General features: G+C 42.7%; 1 protein-coding gene across 3 annotated transcripts in view; it reads left to right on the forward strand.

Annotated features, from left to right (window-relative positions):
- GOLM1 (golgi membrane protein 1) overlaps window positions 1-12,130 on the forward strand; it is a 160,344-nt gene that overhangs the window by 104,180 nt on the left and 44,034 nt on the right. For all 3 annotated transcript variants that reach the window (XM_073633447.1, XM_073633431.1, XM_073633437.1), the window contains one exon: window positions 5,287-5,380. In XM_073633447.1, the coding sequence (XP_073489548.1) occupies window positions 5,287-5,380 (94 nt within the window). The remainder of the gene's footprint in view (window positions 1-5,286; window positions 5,381-12,130) is intronic.

Raw genomic sequence — 12,130 nt, forward strand, 5'->3', positions numbered from 1 at the left:
AAGCACAGGGGTAAGAGTACCTTCCTTGAAAACAGGAGACCAGCCCCATGCTGATGCAGCCTCAGTCTCCCCTGAAAGACCTGCGGCATCTGGCCTGGTTGAGCCATTGCATTTGTCAGGCATAGTGGCCACTACCAATATTCCTGCCTCGGCTTATGTTACAAAGGATGATTTAGCATCTGCATTAGCAGGCCTTGAAGGCAAAATAGCTGGCATGATTGCTTCTGTAACACAGGGAGGGAAGAAGCGTAATAGATCTCCCTCCCCTGAGTCCGGGCCAAGTGGAGAATCACTAGAGCACCAGGACTCTTATAGCCAGATGGGTCCAGGTGATCTGGAACCAGAGTGGGCAGAGGATTTGGAGGTGGTGGCCATAAAAGACCGAGAGGAAGGAGAGGCTGAAGAATCCTCAGCTGAGGACTCCGGTTCAGAGGAGCCAATTTCAGCCTCCCATTCCCAGAAATTGTTTATCCAATCTCTGACTAAGATGGTACAAGTTGGGTTTAAGCTACCCCCGGTTCAGGAGTCTGGACTCTCCTGTTCTACTTTGGGATCCTTGTGACCTCAGCAAGGTTCCCAAGCGTTCCCTTTGCATCCATTATTGGAGCAGGTGATTTACGCAGACTGGGATCATCCTGACAGGATATACTTACCTCCAAAAAGGTTTTATATCTTATATCCTATGGAGGAAAAGTTCAGGAAGAGATGGGGTACACCTTTTGGTGGACGCTGCAATTTCTTCAGTGAATAAGAGTTTAACCTGCCCAGTGGATAATGTCCAGGTATTTAAGGATCTGGCTGATAAAAAGCTAGAGTCCTTATTAAAAGCCTCTTTTGCGGTGGCTGGTGCAGCAGTTCAGCCAGCAGTTCCAGCTATTGGGATTTGCCAATCCCTAAAAGACCGTTTTAAAAGGTTAATAAAAAACCTGCCTTGTCAGGAGGAACCTACCGAGGAATTGTCGGAGCTTCCTCATGCTTTGTTTTGCAGTGGACGCATTAAAAGACTCAATCCAGCAGATGTCTCGTTTTGTGTTACTGTCCATACATATGCGCAGGGTTTTGTGGCTAAAGAACTGGTCTGCTGAGACGTCATGCAAGAGGTTACTTGCAGCTTTTCCATTCCATGGAGAACGCTTGTTTGGCGAAGATCTAGATAAATATATCCAAAAGATCTCTGGAGGAAAGAGTGCCCTTCTCCCTACTAAAAGGAGAGGTAAGGAACCCTCCTTATAAAATACCCAATGCTCCAGGACCTAGTGCTTCTTTCCCCAAGCGGTATCGACGGCCTCAGCCGTCTGGTTTTAAAAAACCCCATGGTAAGAGGAAGCCCTGGAACCAAAAGCCAGCCAAGTCCAACTCCAAGTCAACCTTGTGAAGGGACGTCCCCGCTCTCACAGGTCGGGGGGCAGGCTTCGGCTGTTTTTGAATACATGGGAAGATCTGGTCCAAGACAGATGGGTCATTTCCACTATAACACAGGGTTACAGAATAGAGTTCCGGGAAATTCCTCCAAACCGTTTTCTGTACTCAAGGGTCCTGTCGGATCCAGAGAAAAAGAAATGCCTATTCCTAGCCTTGCAGCATCTGCTGAAGCAGGGGTAATTGTCAAAGTTCCGCACGAAGAAAGATTCAGGGGGTTTTACTCAAACCTTTTTACCGTGCCGAAACCAAATGGAGAAGTAAGGCCCATTTTGGACCTCAAGGCTCTCAACCTCTTTGTAAACGTCCGGTCCTTCCGTATGGAGTCGGTTCGTTCAATAATAAAATCTCTGAGAAAAGGAGATTATTTAGCGTCCATAGATATCAAGGACGCATACCTTCATGTACCGATCTTCGGTCCACATCAAAGGTTTCTGCGTTTCGCAGTAGAGGGTCATCATTATTAATTCGTGGCACTGCCATTCGGTCTAGCCACGGCCCTCAGGGTTTTCACAAAGATTCTGGCCCCGGTGTTGGCATCCCTAAGGTCCCAGAAGATCTCCGTGGTAGGATATCTGGACGATCTTCTCCTGAGGAATCGCTCTTGCCCCATCCTGATCCAAAACGTGTCAAGAACAGTGCAGGTTTTTTCAACGCCTAGGTTGGATTCTAAATGTGGACAAGTCAGCCCTTTGTCCAACCCAGGCCTTGGTATATCTGGGTCTGGTCTTGGACACCACCCAAGAAAGGGTGTTTTTTACCCCCCTTAAAGGTCGTTTCCATAGTAGTCCAGAAGGTGAAAAAAGAACCAAGACCTTCTATTCTGCTGTGCATGAGGTTGCTGGGCAAAATGGTGTCATCCTTCAACTCAATTCCATATGCACAGTTCCACTCCAGGGTGTTCCAGAACAGTATTCTGGCAGCCTGGGACAGGTCTGCTCGAACCTTAGGTCATCCTATGGTTCTATCCCCACAGGTAAAATGGAGCCCCTCTTGGTGGTTAAAAACCAGCAATTTGAGAAAAGGAAAATCTTTTCCACCAGCAGCCTGGAGAGTAGTAACTACAGACGCCAGTCGTCTCAGCTGGGGAGCAGTCCTGGAGGAGGGGTCTGTCCAGGGAATATGGTCCCAGGCAGAAAGGACCTTGCCCATCAATCTATTGGAGACTCGGGCAGCTCGTCTGGCTCTGCGCTTCTGGACATCCAGGTTACGGGTCTCCCTGTCCAAGTCCAGTCCGACAACTCCACGGTAGTGGCATATATCAACCACGAGGGAGGTACCAGGAGTCTGGCAGCCCAAAGAAGTAAATTACATATTGACTTGGGCAAAAAAGCATGTGCCGTTTCTTTCGGCAGTATTTATTTATACCGGGGGTGGACAATTGGCAGGCAGACTTCCTAAGTCGCCAGAAATTGTTGCCAGGGGAATGGTCCCTGCATCCCGAGGTTTTTCTATAGATCTGTCAACACTGGGGGACCCCAGATGTGGATCTGCTGGCATCCAGATTCAATGCCAAGCTGGACAGGTTTGTATCCAGGACCAAGGATCTGCTTGCTGTCGGGATAGACGCATTAGTAGTTCCTTGGGATCAGTATTCTCTGATATATGCCTTCCCTCCGATCCAAATTCTGCCGCACTTATTACGCAGAATACAGGAGGAACGAAAGCCAGTGATCCTAGTGGCCCCGAAGATCCTGGTACTCGGAGATTGTGAAGTTGTAAGTGGGGGACCCATTGGTCCTTCCATGCCGTCCGGACCTGTTGTCTCAAGGACCCATATTCCATCCTTCTTTACGGTTGCTAAATTTGATGGCATGGCTATTGAGACCAGAGTATTGAAAGACCGTGGTATTATGGGTTCAGTCTTGTCTACTCTGATAAACGCTAGAAAGTCAGTTTCTAGAGATATCTATTTTATAGAGTCTGGAAGTCATATATTTCTTGGTGTGATGAAAGGAAATGGAACCCTCTTAGGTATACGATTGGAAGAGTTCTTGCCTTTCTTCAAGCAGGAGTAGACTTGAAGCTGGCTTTAGGGACAATTAAAGGACAGATTTCAGCCTTATTGATTTTTTTTTTTTTCCAAAGACCAATTGCATCCCATTCTTTGGTACGAACTTTTGTCAAGGGAGTAACGCACCTGAGGCCGCAGGTTAAACCGCCTTTATGTCCCTGGGACCTAAATTTGGTGCTGTCAGCCTTACAACTGTTTGAACCTATTGGGCATATTCAGTTTGTCCTATTAGCCAGGAAATTGTTTTTTTTTTTGGTGGCTATAACGTCAGCTAGAAGGGTGTCAGAATTGGCCGCCCTTTCTTGCAAAGAACCTTTTTTGATTCTTCATCAGGACAGAGTGGTCATGCGCCCTCGTCCGGATTTTTTACCAAAGGTGGTTTCCAAATTTCATTTGAATCAGGATATCGTTCTACCTTCCTTTTTTCCAAACCCTAAAACTAGGGAGGAAAGGTCGCTTCACTCGCTTGATGTGGTGAGGGCGATCAAAGTTTACTTAAAGATGTCAGCTTCTTTTGGAAGACTGACTGCCTTTTTGTTCTGCCGGAAGGTCCTAGAAAAGGACAGCCGGCAACAAGTTCAACTATATCTAGGTGGATTCGCCAGACTATTATCCAGGCGTATGGATTAAAGCGCAAGGTTCCACCTTGGGATTTAAAAGCACACTCCACTAGAGGGGTTAGTGCATCATGGGCAGTACGCCAACAGGTGTCTATGGCTCAGGTTTGCAAAGCGGCCGCTTGGTCTTCAGTTCGTACGTTCACCAGGTTTTACAAGGTGGATGTTAGATCTCAAAAAGACTGTTTTTGGCCACAGCGTGTTGCAGGCAGCTTTATAGTCTCTGGCCCGTTTGGGCTTAGGGTTATTGTGTGCCCCCCCCCCTCTCAGGTGCATTGCTTTAGGAAATCCCAATTAGTCATTATTATGGTGCTCTGTGTCCCGTGATGTACGATAAAGAAAAATGAATTTTTAATACAGCTTACCTGTAAAATCCTTTTCTTGGAGTACATCACGGGACACAGAGGTCCCTCCCCTCTTTTCTGGGATTGTCATTGCTTGCTAGAAAACTGAGGTATTTCCTGTATAGGAGGGGTTATATGGGAGGAACTGTCTTACTATTGGCTGCCAGTGTCCAATCACCTAAAGGTAGCGTATAACCCAATTAGTCATTATTATGGTGCTCTGTGTCCTGTGATGTACTCCAAGAAAAGGATTTTACAGGTAAGCTGTATTAAAAATCAATTTTTTTACAGCGTTAACCCTCGTTTAACACCTTTTACCGGTGTCTGACGTTTCCAGGACTGCTCTTGAATGCAATTTTATAGCGTTCAGAAAACAACCCATAAACACCACTGCTGATAAACGTCCAAAATCGTCCACGTGCGCATGGACACATAGGATAACATAGAGTGGAGTTTATGGGCTTTAAAAAAAAAACGCCCAAACTCCAAAAAACGGCCATTTATGAGCAGTGTGCATGGAGCCTTATCTCCCATCTGAACAGTATTTATAAACACTTTGTCCTTGTTTGAGATCACTTATAAAAAAAATTATAACTACTACTACCCCCCCCCCCTCCCTTTTTTTTAATCTATATCAAAATGTTTTGCCTTTCATTTCCCTATTAAACAGAATGCGTTGATCATTTACAATATCTTTAAGGGTCCATCTGTGTGAGGTGTTGAACTGTCTATGTTGTGTCTTCGTATATATTTGTGCACATTAGACGTTAGGCATTTTGTTTAGGGCCTATAATCACCTCTAATCACCAAGGATTGGGAGAGAGGAAGGGTGACTGTGCGATATTTATTTGGTTTGTTTTATTTTTTTTAAATTCCTCTTTTTTTTTTGCAGTAAAAATCAGCGGTCTTCAGAAACGTTTGGAGGAGTCTAAGCTGGAATTCAAGGAATTGCAGGAAAGTCAGACTAAGAAATTATCTTATGAACTGTAAGTGCACGGTTGTCTCTCTTGTGGTGGGCAAGCGTCCTATGAATCAAGCTTTATAGAGGAAATGTATGTTGCTTTTGGATTTATTGTGGCAATATTAATATTCAGCTTCATATTTGTATTCTGCCCTGCCTGGTTACTGTACTGAGCCTTTTCATATAAAAAGATGGTTCCCATGTCCTAACCTGTGGCCTTTGGTAAGGGACACCCCCTTCTGACTATTCAGCATCATCTTTGATCCACTTGGTTTACTGCCAACATTTTAGCACTTTTCTTGGTAAAACCATGGCTTGACCAGAAACCATATATTGTTTCTCTAATCCTACAGGACACAGGATTCATTGTCATGACCACGGTTTATAGCTGATTCAGGTGATTAGACATTAGCATAACCTTTTCTACTCCCAGTTAGCCTCTTTTTTTTTTTGTTTTTTTTTTCCTAGTGGTGTTCGGTGATGGACGTTCTTCTTGGTGAACTTCCCATTTTTTTTTTTTATTTTTTTTTTTTGTTGGGAGATTCTGCAAGATTCTTCTTTCGAGCTGTAGTTGCTTCATGTCCACAGCAGCTTTCCTGTTTTCTGGATCTGTTGATGCAGCTGAGCCTTGGGGGACTGTACCCTGACCCTACCTGAAAGAAGATGCAGAGCTGGGCTGTAATGTCACTTTGGGCACTGGATCTTCTGTGGATGCTCACCTTGGCATGACGTGTATTGCATGAAGTTAGCCACAGAGTGCTATACAGGTTCATCAGCTGGTGGAGCCCTGTCTTTGATGACCCCCTGGAGGGAATGCCCATCCAAGAGGGTGTAGTCAGGATATGACCTTGTCCCTTTTTAACCCTACTCTGTTACTGAAGAGCTCTTTTTTGGTAAGTGGCGCATAGCCTCTTTTAACCCTTTTGCTGCCATAGATGTAAGTACTACATCAATGGCAGCCATAGGTGTGCGCAGCCTATTGCATTAGGATATGCACCCCGAAACTCAAACACAGAGCAACAGGCAGTGACTAGGGGTGTACATGTTGCTATGCTTTGCAGAAATTAAAGTACAAAGTACAATGCATTATTAATTGCTTTATGTTAGAAAGCCAACAGCACCACATCCTCAAATTTACAAAAATTTAGTAGAGAAAAGGAATGGGACTTTTAAGGTGCCAAAACATACAATGTAGGTATATAAAAATCTCAAAATATTTAAACATGATTAAAATCATCATAATATCATCATACAATGTCCATGTGATTAAAGAAACGGCAGTAACTCCTTGCTCTACATGTTTCGCCATACGATGGCTTCCTCGGGAGACCCTTGATGAGTACTGCATATATAATCACTCTAAATTTAGAACAACATATTAGAAAAATAGACTAATATAGAAAAAAATTTAAATATCACACATGCATGACAAATCCATAATTATCTCAAGAATGCCCAGGCTGAGAATTGACCCAGGTATTCCCTTACCTGGATGATAAGTACGGCTCAGATGTCAGGAGGATATTTAAGCAAGAGAAATATTTGGTGAAACTACAGAGGAAGACAAAAGGATTCCAAAACAGTATGCCTGTCTGAGAAGAAGATATACTATAAAAAGAGTACACTATACTATAGAGTGCAAAATACACGTTAATGAGTCGGTTTTTTTTTTGTTTTGTTTTTTTTTTTTTTTGTGGGACTTTATTAAGGTGGGAAATATTAAGGTTCTAAAAAGATGCTTGAACTGATCCCCCCCCTAAGAGGATCAGTATCTGCAATAAGGTAGTACAGCTGGTCCTGCTCGACCTCTGGTACCTTCCTATACAGTACAGGCTACAGGTCCCTCCTCTCTGTTCTTTTGACCTCCCTATTATAATTTTACAGGAAAGTCAAAAATCTTGTTATTCCAGCCACTCTGTTCTTCTGTTCTTTCACTCATGGTTAGTGTTTGGCAGAAGCCACTTATTATCAGTAAACTGGGTTTACTCTTTTTAAATCATAATGACAACAGAAGCTACCCAAATGACCCTGATAAAAAGTTTACATACCCCAGTTCTTAATACCATGTAATGCCCCCTTTAACATCAATGACAGTTTGAAGTCTTTTGTGGTATTTTGTGGATGAGGTTCTTTAGCTTCTCAGATGGTAAAGCTGCCCATTCCTCTTGGCAAAAAGCCTCCAGTTCCTGTAAATCCTTGGACTGTCTTGCATGAACTGCACGTTTTGAAAACTTCCTAATGTGGCTCGATAAAAGTCAGGAGACTGAGATGGCCACTCCAGAACCTTGAAAGACAAAAACGGAACATTACATAGCTCAACTCACCAACCAGTCTGCCAACTGACCAAATTAACCTGTCCAACAGTTTGCGTTAAAACAGGGGTTTAGTTAGCACGCATTTGCAAATGCATGCATAAGCTGCAAGGCCTCTTCACGGCACCCTGTGTATGCTTGCAGTCCTAATGTTGCTGAATTTGTAAGCGTCTCCACAATGGAAGCACATGCATTAAATGGATAGATGAGGGGCAGGTGGGCCTGGAGGCAGCCCAATCCCCCTTAAAGGAACAGGAGCACACTGGACACCCAGCAAGAGCAGCAAAAGTGTACAGTGTGTCCCCACTCCAGAACCTTCACTTTATTCTGCTGTAGCCAATGACAGGTCGATTTGGCCTTGTGTTTTGGATCATTGTCATGTTGGAATTTCCAAGTACGTCCCATGCGCAGCTTCCTGGCTGATGAATGCAAATGTTCCTCCAGTATTTTTTGATAACATACTGCATTCATCTTGCCATCAATTTTGACCATATTTCCTGTGCCTTTTGTAGCTCACACTTTCCCAAAACATCAGCGATCCACCTCCGTGTTTCACAATAGGAATGGTGTACCTTTCATCACAGGCCTTGTTGACTGTAGGGTTTATGGTTGTGGCCAAAAAGCTCAATTTTGGTATCATCGCTCCAAATGACTTTGTGCCAGAAGGTTTGAGGCTTGCCTCTGTGCTGTTTGGCGTATTGTAAGTGGGATACTTTGTGGCATTTGCGTAGTAATGGCTTTCTTCTGGCGACTCGACCATGCAGCCCATCTTTCTTCAAGTGCCTCCTTTATTGTGCATCTTGAAACAGCCACACCACATGTTCAGGTGAAATACAGGACTCTAAAGTTATTTGTGGGATTTCTTTGCATCCCGAACAATTTTCCTGGCAGTTGTGGCTGACCGTGGTTTGGTTTAAACAGAACCCCTCATTTTCCACTTCTTGATTAGAGTTTGAACACTGCTGATTGGCATTCTCAGTTCCTTGGATATCTTTTTATATCCCTTTCCTGTTTTTATATAGTTCAACTACCTTTCTCCACAGATCATTTGACAATTCTTTTGCTTTCCCCATGACTCAAAATCCAGAAACGTCAGTGCAGCACTGGATGAAAGATGCAAGGGTCTGTCAGTCCAGAAACTCATTGACCTTTTATGCACACACACTCATTACAAGCAAACAGATCACCAGTGAGAATGGTTACCTTTGATGGCCATTCAAACCCCTTTGTGACAACTTGCGTGCATGTTATCAGGCCAGGGTATGTAAACTTTTGATCGGGGTCATTTGGGTAGTTTCTGTTGTGATTATGATTTAAAAAGAGTAAACACAGTTGATCATAAATGGCTTCAGCCAAACCCTAACCATGAGTGAAAAATGTTTGTGTTCTCATTCATATTCTCTGAAAAATGGCCACGAAATCATAAATTCTGCCAGGGTATGTAAACTTAAGAAAACACTGCAGATCTACAGTTGTGCTCATATCTCTCTTCAAAGCACTATGACCCGTAGCCGTCTCCTATTCCATTCTTCTGTTGTCAGCATGAGAATTTATGACAAGCTCTCTGACATGGGAGATAAAAGCAGCCTGAGTTTTGTGTTGGGGAGGATGCTATAAATAGATTAGCAGAGTGCTGAACAATTCAGTTAACAGTTTTGAAGGTCTCTACCTAGGAGAGAGAGGGGGTGTGTGCCTTTCCTCCAATGAAAAAGGAAAAAAAAGCACTTTTTGCAGTCTCTGCTGTCCAAATCTATCTGTCCATGTGTACGAGGTGTAATGCTTTTGTGTACATGTCATTAGTAACCAGTTGGCGTAAATTATTCACACCAGTGGCATACCTTAGGGGGCCTCCCCAGGTACAGCCACATTAGCGGTGTTCTACGACCATGGATTACCTTTCAGAGGGCAGTAGGCTGCCCATGTGAAAGAGTCCGAACAAACGTTATACAAGATTACATATGTGTTACTGAGATGTGAAGCTTGTCTTGGAGTAGCATATATTGAGTAATTAAGTGCAATTCAAATTGTCATATCTTCCCTTTTTTCCTTTTGAGGTGGTGGTATGCAGCACAGGCATTTTTCCAAAAGATAGCCTTGAAGGAAACCTGTGCTATGCATGGTTGGTTTATTTATATTATTATTATTATTATTAATAATAATAATAATAATAATCAAAACCTTTTAGGGCCTGTTCACACTATAGCAGAGCTGCATTATTTTTTTTTTTTTGCATAAGAAAAATGCAGCTTTCTGTAAAGGCACACCGAAAACAATGGTTTTCTTTGTGCCCCGTTCACACTTCTCCGCAGCTGTCACCTGCGGGGCAGAGCAGTGCGGAAAACCGCTGCAGTTTTTCTCATCTGCAGCTGTACATAGAAATGAATGGAATGTCACAAATTGACATCCCATAAAGTTTAGAAAAAAAGGGAAACTGCTTTGGCTTGTAAAAAAATGCAAGGAAGGCACCACTCCCCATCTGCCAGCAGCTACGATCATTACCCACAGGGAAAAATGGAACGATTCCCTGTGAATGTGCCCTTAAGCTGGCCATACATCATACATTTTCCTTTTTAGATTTACCTTCAACTGTGTAGTGCATGGGCCTACCTGATTACATACAAATTGAAAGTGTTTAGGTTAGACCTCATATTATATGGTTTTGGTAAATCAAAAGGAAAATTGTACAAGAGAAATTTCCTTTTGATTCCTGTTCTGTGGACACCAAATAATATTAGAGGAATCTCTCCAGATGAGGAAAGCCACTGTTAAACTGTTGTCACTGAAACAAATCTCCATAACCACAAGATTTTTCCCTTTTTTATTCTTGTTCTGATGACTTGTTTTACTTCACTTTCCATTGTGCTGCTAATGGTTGCTAAGACAAAAAAGAATACCTCCAGCAAGACAAGACCAATAAATGACAGTTTCCATCCCTTCACCTTTTGGCTTTAGATACTTTTAGATAATTTTTTTTTACATTCTCACCTTTCCTTTCAATCCAATGCTGCTCCATTCACCCTCTGCTAGCAAATAAAGAAAGAACTGTGGAGGCTTCGGGTCATTCTAGCTGGATCATACACAGGGCTAAATACTACCCACGCATCTGATGCCTATGACACGGAGTCAATCACAAAGCATCGGTGCTGTCACATGAGAGAAAGTATAGCAAATCACATGCTTTTCCGGAAGTTTTTGTATTTAAACAAAAGTATGCAATATTTCTCTGCAGCACATGCACATTTCCTCATGTTTTATCACTTTAACTGCTTGAAGACCAGACTGTTGCACCCCCTTCCAGTCCAGGCCATTCAGTTTCTGCGCTGTGCGTTCAGCGCTGTCATACTTTGAATGACAGTCAGTCATGCAACACTGTACCCAGATGAATTTGATATCTATTTTTTATTTTAATTTTTTAGACATATGGGGCTTTCTTTTGGTAGTATTCACCACTGGGTGTCTTTTTACATTTTTACTATACCATTTTTATAAAGGAAAAAAGGCTAAACATTTAAAAAAAAAAACAAAAAAAATATATTTTCCTTAATTTTGTTTAAAAAACTTTGCAAATAAATAATCTTTCGTCCATAAATTTGGGCCAAAATATCTTCTGCTACAAATCAATGTGTCAATCAATATATATAGTGAAAATCAATCTGGATGTACAAACTGCCTATCTCGTGATGCTAGGACAGTACAAATTCCCCTCAAAATTACCCCTTTTAGGAAAATAGAAACCCATGGTATTTACAGCGCCTCGAAAAAGTATTCATACCGCTTGAAATTTTCCACATTTTGTCATGTTACAACCAAAAATGTAAATTTATTTTATTGGGATTTTGAGATTGGCCAACACAAAGTGGTACATAATTGTGACGTGAAAGGAAAATAAGTGTTTTTTAAATATCTGAAAAGTGTGACATGCATTTGTATTCAGATCCGGATTCAATACCTTATAGAACCACGTATTGCTGCAATTACAGCTGCTAGTCTTTTTCGGGATGTCTCTACCAGCTTTGTTCATCTAGAGCAGGGGTAGGCAACCTTGGCCCTCCAGCTGTTTTGAAACTACAAGTCCCATGAGACATTGCAAGACCCTGACGATCACAGGCATGACTCCTAGAGGCAGAGGCATGATGGGATTTGTAGTTTCACCACAGCTGGAGGGCCGAGGTTGCCTACCCCTGATCTAGAGAGTGAAATTTTGCCCATTCTTATTTGCAAAAAAGCTCCAGCTCCGTCAGATTGGACAGAGAGCATCTGTACAGCAATTTTCAAGTCTTGCCACAGATTCTCAGTTGGATTTAGGTCTGGACATTGACTGGGCCATTCTAACACATTAATGTGCTTTGATATAAACCATTCCATTGTAGCTCTGGCTGTATGTTTAGAGTCGTTGTCCTGCTGGAAGGTGAGCCCCGTCCGCCCCAGTCAAGTCTTTTGCAGACTCTCTAACAGGTTTTCTT

This window comes from Aquarana catesbeiana, linkage group LG01 (assembly GCF_042186555.1).
Source record: "Aquarana catesbeiana isolate 2022-GZ linkage group LG01, ASM4218655v1, whole genome shotgun sequence".
In the NCBI taxonomy this organism is placed as follows: Eukaryota; Metazoa; Chordata; class Amphibia; order Anura; family Ranidae; genus Aquarana; species Aquarana catesbeiana.